General features: G+C 38.5%; 1 protein-coding gene across 5 annotated transcripts in view; it reads right to left on the bottom strand.

The window, feature by feature from the left end:
• The window catches only part of ARID1B (AT-rich interaction domain 1B), a 525,082-nt gene that overhangs the window by 44,673 nt on the left and 467,276 nt on the right, over positions 1-13,133 (bottom strand). For 4 of the 5 annotated variants that reach the window (XM_042445231.1, XM_042445228.1, XM_042445227.1 and 1 more), the window contains 2 exons: positions 12,612-12,770; positions 4,064-4,273 (listed from right to left, as the gene is read on the bottom strand). In XM_042445231.1, the coding sequence (XP_042301165.1) occupies positions 4,064-4,273; positions 12,612-12,770 (369 nt within the window). The remainder of the gene's footprint in view (positions 1-4,063; positions 4,274-12,611; positions 12,771-13,133) is intronic. The other variant, XM_042445230.1, reaches the window with a different exon arrangement.

A 13,133-nucleotide genomic window follows, 5' to 3' on the forward strand; every position in this document is an offset into this window, starting at 1 on the left:
TTACTTAGAGTATTTTAAGTGCTATGACACTGATACGAAATGTTTCTCCTCCAGAAACACTGCTGGTGGAAGAATAATTTAGCTAGCAATTCCTGATGTAAGTGCTAAAACTTTGGGTCTTTCTCTATAAAGTAGATGGTGATCTCTCTGAAAAAGAAGATGTCCTATGTGAATGGAATCCATTTTGAATATACTATATTCAGAAAATGTTTCAATTGCAGACTTTCTTTGTAATAGTGCTCTGCTGGACTGAATCTTGCTTCTACTCCATAATAACTTCCATAATTTAAAGGGCTACACATGACACTTTTTGCTGCACATATGAAGCAAAAAAGTCTGTATTTTGCAGGTTTTGTTGCCATGTGCACATCTGTTATCGGCAACAATCTCTGCTTATGAGAAAATATATATGATGTGGATTTTCACATGATGGCATTCTGAGCTGCATGTTTTTCTCTATATCTGTGCAGGAAAAACAAGTGTGTAAAGCAATCCTAACATACGAGGATTTGCCATTTTATCACACAAAACTAACTTGAATGCTTTTCTACACAGTACTACTGGTGGTACTACTGGGATAAGTCACTTCTTGAGCTAAAATTGGACTCAAATCAAAGTATTTCAGACTGTCAAAATGTACCTGACTGATTTGTCAATTGGGTGTATGTGACATAGAAATTATTCCATGCAGTGCTACTTTGGAAAATATGTTGGCTGTCAAATGAATTGAGGATTCTATTCTTAACCACATTTACTGGAAACAAATTGCATGGACCTCTGTGTAATTTACTTGGAAAGAAGCATGTTCAAGACTATAATCTAAAACAGTTTAATATATTCAATCTGAACTGTTTGTTTGTTTGCATGCATTTGTTAGAAATGTTGCATCCCACTGTAGGAGCCAAAATGTCATATACTGATAAACGTTCGCCTCCAAATAATTCAGTTTTCTTATTTTCTGTGAACTGTAAAAAGAGATGGCATTATTATTAGTGGTAGTTGTCTGTATCAATAAACCTCCAATGAAAAACTCCATAAAGACCTGGTTGTTAGACATAAGAGGCACAAAAGTGTAAAGAACAGCATGTTTAATAGAGAAACTACCCTTTCCCTACATGCACTTAACATATTCCTTAACAGCTGAAATTCAGGTGGGGACAGCCACACATTTTAGTGTTCCTTGAGCATGTAGACATCTTTTTTCAGGTGCTGTTGGGGCTGGTATCGTACTTCAATGCTCTGAAGCCATAAGTACTGATATCTCCAGCGGACCCCTGTGAATCTCATGTACTGATGTCACTGTGGTGCTCCTGCCTGAGATGGTGGATAGCCAGACCTTCTCTGCCCCTGCCTGCTCATGTTGAAGCATTGAATGCCATCTGGGAGGGAGTGGTTCAAGGATCAGTGTTGTGTAAGATTCATGTGTGGATCTGCTCACTAAGCTGAACTGATGGTGAATTGAGACCAACATTTCAGTAACTAAAAGTTAACATGGCTTCTTAGACTTCTGTTGCTGATGGTTATACAACTCTTTTTGCTTAGTTATTTGAAATTAGCAAATTAACATTTGTACAACTGCAGAAAGCCTTCACAGAACTAAGGCTCTGTACAGATGGGCCCTTTGCGGCGTGCCCATGACATCCTGGGGTTGCCTTGGGGCAGCGTGTGCACACACCCCACAACCCTAGCATGTGATCAGGGCGTCGCAGCTGCGCAGCACCACCCACATGGCGCACACAGCTATGATGTTGCAGCTGCGCAGCATCCAAACAGCGCTGTGCAGATGCGACGCCATTGGGATGCCTTTGTAGGTTTGCAGCAGCGCAACTGCGCCGCAAAAAGGAGCCACTTTTTAATGCTCCTTTGTTGCTGCACAGCAGCATTGCATATTTTGGTTGCTGCAGCGCTGCTGTGGAGCAAAGAGAGGTGCCTCTCCAGCGCCTCTTTCTGGCGGTCTATACCCCGCCTAAGATTGAATATGATGGACACAGCATACAGAGATGGGAGGCACAGAGGCATCCCAATAAAGGATCGTTTATGCATATATGGATGCCTGGAAATAGAGGACCTTGTCCACTACATATTGTTTTGCCCACTTTATAGAGAACCAAGAGAACGTTTTGTAACACCCTTAATTGAATCTAGCTATGGTCAGAGCCCACAAGATGTAGTTTTCCACCTTATTGTGGACTCTGACAAATACGTGACTTGGAGAGTAGTCTTGTATGCCCTAGCAGCCAAAAAAATTCGGAAGAAATACATAACAGAGTAAGCCATAGGTTGTAAAGGTGATGTCGAAATTTGAGAAACTTACATTGGGTATAACAATTATTTTAAATTTTAAATCTATAAAGTTTTGTATTTTTGATATAAATATGATATGTTTGAATTTTGTATGTATTGTTGTTTTATGCAAAGGCCATTGGCCATAAGCAATAAACTTGATTTGACTTGAACTCTTTTTGCTTAGTGACACTCCCAAAATTTGTATGGCAGGACTCTATGGGAGGCAACAAAGTCCAAAATGCTATGAAGGATAAGAGCCAAATTTTAGAAATGCATTCCAGTAACCAAACAAAGAAGCAAATCAGACTTTGCCAGGCCTGGGTTTTTCAGGGCCATATAACTCCATGAGGTTTAAGAAGCTACTATGATGAGCTGCAACCAAACCAGCATAAAGATTCGCTGTATATCATTCTCTTCCCTCCATGATGTTACCATCTTTACCTTTCACACCCAGGGAAAGTGTGACTCAGCTACAGACTACATCTTCTTTTTCCATCTTTTGAGATAACAATATCCACATGTGTCACAACAATGGCCTTATTTAATCCAACATGCAAAATCTTTTGTTGTTGTTGAAACTGGCTTTAAGAAGGGCATGGCAAGTATTTTCAGTACAATATACTTTTCTTGTTCAACTTTTCAATTTACTAGGACAGTCCTATTATGAACCTCCATGAGGTGGCACCAAGAGCAACAAATTTGGTTCCTGCCCTACCATGGTAGGGCTGCTCCTGCTCTGGAGAACTGCTGTTGCTTTGTGAAGCTTTAGAGAGCTGGGACATCTTGGCTCACACCCCTCACCCCAGTGAGACAACAACAGGTGCAGTCCCAGAGTGTGGGAGGTGCGACTGAAAATTGCCTATGTTCACAAGGGATTTTCCTAGTCACCCCTCCAACAGAGCCTGATTCTGAAAACTCTTTGAACTAGGCATTCAGAAACCAACTAGCTCTGTACCCCTGGAGAGGGCACACACTGCAGTTGCCTCCTTCTCCCCATTCCTCTCTTCAGTATTTCTCTCAGAGGCACAGTAACCCACCCCCAACAGTGTACCCTCTTTTCTGGACACAAGATAGATAGGGGGCTGCACATACAGCTGCTGTCTCTCACCACCATCATGTGTCTGGGGGCAGGTGCCCTTGCCATGCCTTACTTCTCTTGTGAGTGTGGATGTACTGCCATGGTGGTGTGATGGTTGTGTGTGTGTGTGTGTGTGTGTGTGTGTGTGTGTGTGTTGGGTCAGCACTTTGCTTTCCACTTCAGATGGTGGAGGAACAGTGTGGGTCACTGAAAGTTTAAAATGGAAAATCATGCCAATCCATACTTTCATGTTTGTGACTACAAAAGAATGCATACCTCATGATAGATTATTGTTATGATTAACAGAAACATCATATCTATCTATCTATCTATCTATCTATCTATCTATCTATCTATCCAGATATGAGGGAGGATGCTGTACTGACAGAAGTTATTTCTATGCTTTGGGTTGATCAACCAGTAAGAGAACCAATAAGACAACCACATCACGTTCATATGCGTTGACCTGGATTCTAAAAGCTCTGCTGTAGGTTCTGCATTTTATTTTAACCTGCCTAGCTAAGAAAAGAGCAAGCACTCTGTGCAAAAGTATATTTGTTTTATTTTAAGGGCATCTACCATGACTCAGTGTAAGAAGCCTTATATCAGAGTAAATGTACTGACATCTGAAGTGTGTGCCCTTCTTTGCTTGCAAGGAGGAATTTATAATATTAAAGTTATCAGGCAATAATCTCTCACCTGGGCTAAACCTCCAATCTCCTTAACACAGACATAGAGCCTGAAAAGATCCAGTGGCTTCTTGCCTACAGCAGGGAGACTGGCAACAGGTGTTCCTCTCTCTTCCATGAAGCTGAGATACCGATCTACCCACATTTTGCGCTCGGGTTCATTTCCAAGTTCATACATTTTTGTGATCTTCTCTCCAGTTGTGGTGGAGGAATTTGATTTCTAAAGAAAAGACGTTTAAAAGAAGGTTGGGGTAGGGATGAGAAGGGTAAAGATAGTAAGAAACTCACAACAGTGGATAAAGGAAGGATGTTCAACTAAAACTATCACACCACAATCAGGAATGAAGGCTACTAGTTCAGGCACAAACAATACATTCAGTCCACATGCTGCAAATTGTTTCTAATTTATAAAACAAAGGGCCCAAACTCTACATTTTATAAATTTTATGTTTGGTCCATTCAGATGAACTTTGGATCTCAGAAGGCAAGTTTCTGATAATACCTGAGGCCACTAATAATTCTGCTGTACTATATAGTGTTTTACATATAAAGAACCTCTGAAACAAAAAGATCACTTGAAATTCCACCTTAAAACAGATGCCACAAGAAACAAGAGCAGCTATAAATACCTTACACATAGGGGAAAGAAATCTTAACATATCTGCAGATCTAAATTTTTGCCACTGCTAACTGAAAAATAGGTAGAAGTCAGTCAACACTGGCATTTTTTTTTGGGGGGGGGAAACTCATTCTCTTTAATTCAGGTACATGAGAGGACAGTACATGGGCTATCAAAAGGGAGCAGCACTGCAAGATTACCTGGTAGAAGTAGGTGCCGGGAGTATATTCTGCAGGTTTTAGGGTATTCTTTCAGACTTCTGAGCACTATTTCATTTTTAAAATTTTAACTGGCTTGAGTCATTCATAGGCTGTGTTCACATGAGATCACATGCTGACTCAATAAACCAGAATATGCATAAGCTTGGTACATTTGCAAACAGCTCCTTTGATCCTACCTTCATGCATTCACCAAACAAAACAAAACAAAACAAAACAAAAAAAGAACTGGCTGTTAACCTATTATGAGGCTTACATCTAATGCAAGGCTATAATTAATTGCAGCTTCTATCTTTTTTGTTTTCTAGTGTGAAGGCAGGAACTAAGTGGCAATGAAGGGACTATTTGCAGGGGCACGAAAGCAGCATGTCTCCTGGTTTAATAAACCAGAAGATTTAAGACAGGATTTGATCATCTGGACCAGACATAAAAGACCCACTATCTCTTTCCCTATATGTCTTCAGAGCAGCGGGTTGCAGGTTCCTCTAAAACAGAATGGGAGGTGGTGCTTGGAATTATAAGGGGAGGGAGGAATTAGAGACAACTGCAATCTCCTCCTTTCTTCCAGGGGAAAGCTTCTGCTAGATTAGGACCCCTTCATGAACAGGAAGAATCCTTGCAGAGAGGAAAGTCTGGATCCAACTTATAGTTCCAAAATTTACTATAGGACTGAGTCTACTTTCTATTTGATTTTATTGAGTTGTTCCTGCTTTTTCTCCTATAAACCAGCAACTTAATCTTCCTCTTGTTGTTAACTGCCATCAAGTCCACTTTGACTTATGGTGACACTATGAATGAGAGACCTCCAAGTAACCCTGTCATCAACAGCCCTACTCAGGTCTTGAAGGGTTGTGTCTTCCTTGACTGAGTCTATCCACATATAATGTGATTGTCTTCTTTTCCTACTATCTCCTACCTTACCAAGAATTATTATCTTTTCTAGGGAGCCATGTTTTCCCATGCTATGTCCTAGGTATGGCAGTCTCAATTTATTCATCATGGCTCCTAGGGAGATTTGATTTCTCTAAAATACATTTATTTGTCTTTTTGGCAGTCCAGGGTATCTACATAACTTTCTTCCAGTTTCATATTTCAAATGATAATCTACTGGTTTCCAAAAGAGGCCACAACTCTAAGAATATGTTGCCTAAAACAAACTTTGTATGAGTCTGGCCTCTTGCAGAGATGGGTGTAAATTCCATCCAACCCCAAAGGTTTGTGTATTATTGGACTCGTATTTGGAGAAGCATTAGCTAACAGCAGCCATTTTTATAAAAATATATAAATCTCACAGCTATTTTCCAGAGATTTAATTGTGCTTAAAAGTATCCAATTCGAATCAATGGGACTTTAAAATGTTTGTTTGGATTAGCTGTTATTTTTAATTAACTACATCATCCAGCCTTTGAAAACTTTTTGCCTTATAAGCAATAAGGCAATTTATTTATTTACTTTAATTTATTCACTGTAAAACATCTTGCATGTATATTGTCTGTTACATTTTGAAATAAAGGTCTAAATAAAATAGCCTATTTAGCTAAATGAAGTTAAATATCAGGGATGAAGATGGTTTATCAGGTGCAAGAGGAAGAATTTTGCAATGGGAGAGGATGAGCAAATGCCAACATCGTAGAATAGTGGAATCTAGTAACCGTGGGAAGGTTGATTTCCATTGTGAGCCCATATGCACCTTTAAAATCTGCTGGGAAACAAGGGGGAGGGGAGGGAAGAAGGTTCCACCGCCACATTGAATTTAGGCCTAAAATGGAGACATATGTTTAATTTAGGAGGGTTCATAAAAAGAGTTATGCAGGAAACTGTATCAGGGAATGCTTTTTTTACAAGTATAAAAGAAATAGAGTGCACACATCGCAGACACTGTTAAACATTATTTTGGATGTATCAACATCAAGCTGAAATATAAAGTTGGCTTCCTGGATTTGAAGATGAACTCAGAATGAAGCAAACAAATGATTCATTGCCCTGAATAACTGCAGCCAATACCAGTGTTGTTAATTAATTTTTGTTCTTTCTCACTAGTGATGTCACACATCATATAATGGTAGCAAATGTTATCTCTGTTTAATGCAGCCCTTAATATTTTGTCACTGTGCTGCCATACCAATTGCCTATTACAAGAAACATTTAGACTTAATGGCCAAACAAAGATTTTCAATTTTACACAGTGAAATGCTCATTCATATAACACTGTATCATCAAAGAAGGAAAGTAGTTTTTCTTTATTGGGCACTTGCACTGTCTCCATAAAGAAAAGTCGCTTTTCAGTGAGTTGGCAACTGGCCACAAACTGACAACATAATCTGAAAACATTGCAATTTACAGAAGGTAAGAAGGACTTCTCACTGCAGGAGCTTTCAGGTTGTCAAGCTTATTGAAGTGTGTGCAATTTTCTTCTAAAATAAAATACTAACTTTTAGAAGAAAAAGGGAAAATCTTTCCATAGAGGGCTTGCTTCTTCTTCTTTTTAAACTGTCTGCACCCCACAGCTAAAGACATTAAAAATTCCAGGTTTTGCACATGCCATTGCTCAGCCAAGCATAAATTGCAGTAGTTTTGTATAGCCAGATTCAACCTCAAACACATATTTTCTTCAGTTCTAAGATTTATTATATTGTAAAATTGAAAATAGTATGAATCAAAGTCAATCCAACAATTTGTGCTGGCCTAAACAGTTAAAATAATAAATGCTACCACAGATGGTTCTGTTGATATACAGTGAGTAATTTTAAGTAAAGCAACTATTTGTGGTGGTAAAAGTTATCCAGCAGTACTGATAAAAGGATACTTCTGGAAAAAGATTTCCAGAAGTATCCTTTTATCAGTAAAACTGATATGATTTATTAAGTATTTCTTAAAACATGCAAAATTGAGCATGTATTTGTGCAGCAGTTGTGCATTTACTATCTCAGTCTTGCTTGCTCTTTCCATATTCTCTTAAGTTTTGATAATCATTTATGATATAATAAACTATTCTTACATGTGTATATGCGGCTTATCTCTGCAAACATACATGTAGGTATATTAGGGAAATAACTCTTGAAAGAACAGGTTACATCTTCAGTTTATAATATTTATCATTCTTAATGTGCACATTATTGAGCATGTCCACAATGGAAGGACTGTTTATTATTACAATTAACTGCATGATTATCCTGCATTATCTGATAAGTATCCAAAAATATGGTGTTACACTACTGAACAGTGATAACCACTATATGATAACCCAGATTCAGTTTATTTTTTATACATTGACCAGATATGTGAAGATCTGTTAATATTTCCTTGCAGCTATCTCCAAATTCCCTTGTGGGTAGTTGAAGAGTTAAAACCTATGGGAAGTGGGGGGATGTCTGTGGGATGCAATATCAGTTGCAGTGATTTTATATTAGGATAACAATGCAGGAAATGTTTTTTGTATATTTTGGGGATAGTTACAATAAAGGACTAAAATCTTTTCAGTCTGCATATTCACTCAATATTCTCTTAAACATAGGATTTTATTGTTGACCTATTCATGCAGATAGATAATATGAAGTGGCTGTACTAACTGAAGAATCTTAGGTTCTTATCTTGAAATTCTTTCCATAATTAATTATGCAATCTGGTATCTATGAGAAGATGTACTGACTGGAGAAAGTTAGGATGAGGTAGCAGCAACACTAGGGGTAGATGGATATAGGAATAGCTACCTTGAAGGCCACAGTTAAGCTTCTAGAAGGTTCCATGAGCACAGATCTACTGCAGTTTCAAGGTCCCAAAATGGGGGGTTTGGGGGCAAGTCAAAAGTGGCTCTGGATCTTCTAGACAGAAAGTTTCTTCTTTCCTTTAAGCACTGCAGGACTGGGCCTTTCAACTATAGTAGCCTGGAACTGGTACAATTTCTTCTTCTCACAGAGTGGGGGGGCAGGGAAAGAAAGAAATGCAAAGAACTGCCAGGTAAAAAAGGGAGACAATAATGCTCCCCTCCTCAACCTCTGTCCTAGCAAGCCACCAAGACTTGAAAGTGGCAACCTGTCATCCATTTTTCTCTCCCACATCCCAGTCAGAACTGTTTTGTTCCTCCCTAATATGGAGATACAGTGCACCCGTGTCATCTGGAAGGAGCAGCACCACGTGCCGGAAAAGGCAATGGTGTGCACACTCATGATGTATGCACCGCCATGGGTTTGAGCCCCATTCACTTGAATGGGGCGTGAATATCTGCATTTTTTTCTTTACGTGGGGGTTCTCGAACGGATCCCCCGCGTAAGGGAAGGGATGACTGTAGAATGTTGCTTAACTCTAGCCATGTTAGTTTCAGAGTTTAGTCAATGCTGGAAGTTCTTTTAGTATTTAAATTTAAATAGTGGGTAGTGTTTGATATAGTTAACAACTAGCTGACATAAAGATTAGAATAGTCAACATCTGATAAGTGCAGTGGTTAGTAAAACCTGCCAGTGGCCTAAATCAGCTGTTTGTTCCAACTAATGTCTCAGTAGAATTTACATAAATGTTGATCTACCAAGTTTCCATTGATTCAATGATTCTACTCTAGTTGGGACTAAGAACTGGATTTAAGCCAATAATTTTATTTGGTAGCCCAAAATCAGTACACTACTACTCATAGTATATGGATCAGCACCCTGGTCAAGAACTCCCTCCTTCCCAATATCCACTAAGATCAAAAGATTGAGATGAGAGATGGTCCCAATACCTAATGTAAATTATTTATTTTCCAGTCTCCTAGACCATTGATGTGTGTACTATAAAAGTTTTAGACGTATTTCTAAGAACTATATCTCAAATAAAGTGTGTTTACTCAGTTGAAAATAAAACTTAATTCCTCCTACATCCCCCATCCAAAAAGTCCAAAGTGGTTCTCTTTAATTTATGTGGAAACAAAACATGCATTTCTAACATATTCCCTGGGGAGGAATAATAGCTTATAGAACACATGAATACGTATTTTCTACCTTAAAGTTCTTCTGCATTTCCAGAAATCTTTAAAAGGATTGACAGTCTATACACTTAATGTATCTTTGGCTCCATTTAAGAAAAAAGTAAAATATTAATGAAAATGCAACTGAAGTCTGATTACTAGAACTGTCTGTTTAGATGTGCTTAGTGGGAACCACCAGATGCCTTCTGAAACTCAAAGTCATTGTCTTCACTGTTGGTCAACTAGGCTGAATCCTATTGGTAATTTCCACATATCTGTCTTTCACCAGTTCATTTCTGTTCTTGTTGATGTTTTCAAACTAGATAAAAAGGGCTTTGGGGAAAGATCTCAGAAAATTCTCTAGACCATATTGAATTTATTTGAAAAATGGTGATACTCTTTTGTTTTGGTTTTCTGTAATTTTACTTTGTTCAGAGAGAAGAGGTTACAATTTATAGTTATAGTGTGAGTTTTCCGGGCTATGTGGCTGCATTCTGGAAGAGTTTCTTCCTGACGTTTCACCTGCATCTGTGGTTGGCATCTTCAGAAGGCCACAGATGCAGGTGAAATGTCAGGAATAAACTCTTCCAGAATGCAGCCACATAGCCCGGAAAACCCACAGGAAAGTATGGACTCTGGCCATGAAAGCCTTCGACTTCACAAGAATACAATTTACTTTTTTGTAAATAATTTGACTGGAAATACTAAATGTTATCATGGCTGTGTATTCCTTAATCTTTATGGGAAAAGCTAGAAATTAGAGGAAATGGTTAGCTGTCAATGCATCAGCAGCTGTGTAAGGAGCATAAGAGGGAAAAATGTAGCCCACCAGTCACATGTAGCCCCTAGGCCTGTTGGTGGTCCCTTGCTCATTAGTTTTTTCCTATTTCCTTTTACTGAAAATGCCCATCGTGAGCCTCTGGGACTAATATCATGGTTTTTTCCTGTTCCTCTAGACTGTTTTAGGTAAAGGGGACTGTTTTTAAAAACTGAAGCGACTTCTGTTAAACTTTCTGCTGAGGAAAAGCACCCATCCTAGACCTAAAACAGTCTGAGGGAAGCTCAAACAGCATGGCCAAAATGGCTGAAAAGGTGAGTTCTTAGTAATAAAAAACATGAGGAGAGTGGAATAATAATAATAAAATTTATTTATATCCCATCCCTCTACAAGATGCAATCGGAGTGGCTTACAAAGATTAAAAAACATACAACCCAAATCCCTCAATCCCCCAAGGATTGGTAAGGGATCTATATAGATATATATACCCTCAGGTATATGCAACATGGCCAGCATACAATGTGGCCCCTTCACGCACTGAAATAGTTTCTGCAAATAAGGGAGAAGTCTTCTTCCTGCAGTCCTCTGTCCTAAAGTCCCTAAAATAATTTTGGAAGACTTGGGATCCCTCTGGAGCATATTTTTGGTGCCAGAGAGAGCTGTAGAGGAAAGGGCCAAAACACCCAACACTACTACAAGCATTTTGTTAGTCCCATGTTTCCAATAGTCCATGTTTTCTGACAACTGCACCTAGCAACATAGAATTGGATAGGAAACCTGTAATAGGATACAGGCAAATTGCAGCATTAGATACTGTAGTACCAAGGTGGGATCTAGACACAGGGCCACTGTTTTGGAAGCAGCTGCATATTTTTCAGAACTACTAGTTTTACTGAAAATCTACTGGATTTTAGACATCTGAAAGTCTGTTTAAAAGTCCTTGGCTGTTTTTCTTACTTGTCATTTCAGAATGTCCTTCTATTTAAAGGAAGGACAAATCAGGCTGTCACTAAAGAAATTCTACTGTAATGAAGAAGAATTTTCCATTCTTTATGCTGTAACACTTCCTATATAACTGAACATCTTTTCTAGTGTAACATCCATGTAATTAAAATAGTGAAGTACTGTAAATTGTCCCAAGATTTCTATCCAAAATCTTTTGAATAATTTATTGTCAACATGGCTGTCTGAAGACTATATTTCAGTTTTTCAAGAATGAGCGGATACCATCTGTTTGAAAAGTAATTCTTAAAAAAGTAACTGCACTAAGGTGGTTTTACTGATGGAACTGCTTTTAATCAACGGGGTAGGTGTGAGGCAGTCTCCCTTCTTACCATGCTCCCAGGAAAACCTGCTCTGGACAGCTGAGAAACACCCAGGAGTTGGTTTTCAGTGCTGTAGAGGACTGCTGAGGGGTTGGATTTATATATTTGTGATAGCAAATATATTCAGATATTTGGAAATTAATGATTGTACTGAAGTGTAATGTACTATGAGATCCCATACTTACTAAGCAAGAGATTTATTTCTCTTTTGAGCTGTAATGCTAAGTAACTTCCAAGCGGGGGGGAGGGATCAATTTTGCAAAGAGTTTGGACCCAGTAACTGAGACACAATGTCCTTATCAACAGTTAGCATGCTTTGTAAGCTGATGCATTATGAGAAATATGTTTTCTTCACAACATCTGCTGTATTACATATAAAGCAAACTTCTGTGATACACACAAATGTAATCTGTTTTTTTTTAAAACCCCAAATAGGGCTGGACCAAATTTTGCCCTCAGCAAAGCAAGCTGAGCTCCCAACTAAAGCTGATTCAAGGAAAGAGGAGCTGCAGGTATATATAACCAAGGGCAGAATTTAGTCTCATCTGTCATTACAAAGAAAGAAAAAAATCTTTATTGGATAAAAAACAAAGAAAAGATTCTGTAAAGCAAACAAGCAAGCATTAAAATATAATAAGTATTAAAACAAAAAGAAAAAACAATAACCAGAGCCACTTACAGGGCTTGATGGAGTCTTTGGCCAGCCTGGGCTGCCAATGCTATCACTCTCATCTCCATGAAATGAGGAGATGCTAGTAGAACTTGGGGACATTGGGGAAGGGACTGGCAGGTTGCCTGGGGTTGGGGGCTGAGAAATACCCTGAGAGCTGTAGCTATCCTGTGGTAGAGGAATAAAAAAAAGGACAAAGGCAGGGCAAACTTTATTAAAAATGAAAAAAAATACATCCAGTTTAACAGACTAACCAATTTTTTTCTTTAAATTTACAAAATACAAACAGAGAAAGAGAGATCGGGAGAGAGAGAGAGAGAGAGAGAGAGAGACATACACAGAGAAAAAACATACATGTATAAATATATTATATAAAGGTATTAAAAACAACATTAATAATATAAATTGGAAAGTTTGCTGGATGCTTGGCTGAAATCACTCTGCCACCATGCTTCCTTCAAGCTAAATGGAGTATCAAGCATGGGTTTCCCCTTATGAGATAAGAGAAAGAGAAAGAGAGAGAGAGAGAGA

The sequence above is a fragment of the Sceloporus undulatus genome, chromosome 1 (assembly GCF_019175285.1).
Source record: "Sceloporus undulatus isolate JIND9_A2432 ecotype Alabama chromosome 1, SceUnd_v1.1, whole genome shotgun sequence".
Taxonomy (NCBI): domain Eukaryota; kingdom Metazoa; phylum Chordata; class Lepidosauria; order Squamata; family Phrynosomatidae; genus Sceloporus; species Sceloporus undulatus.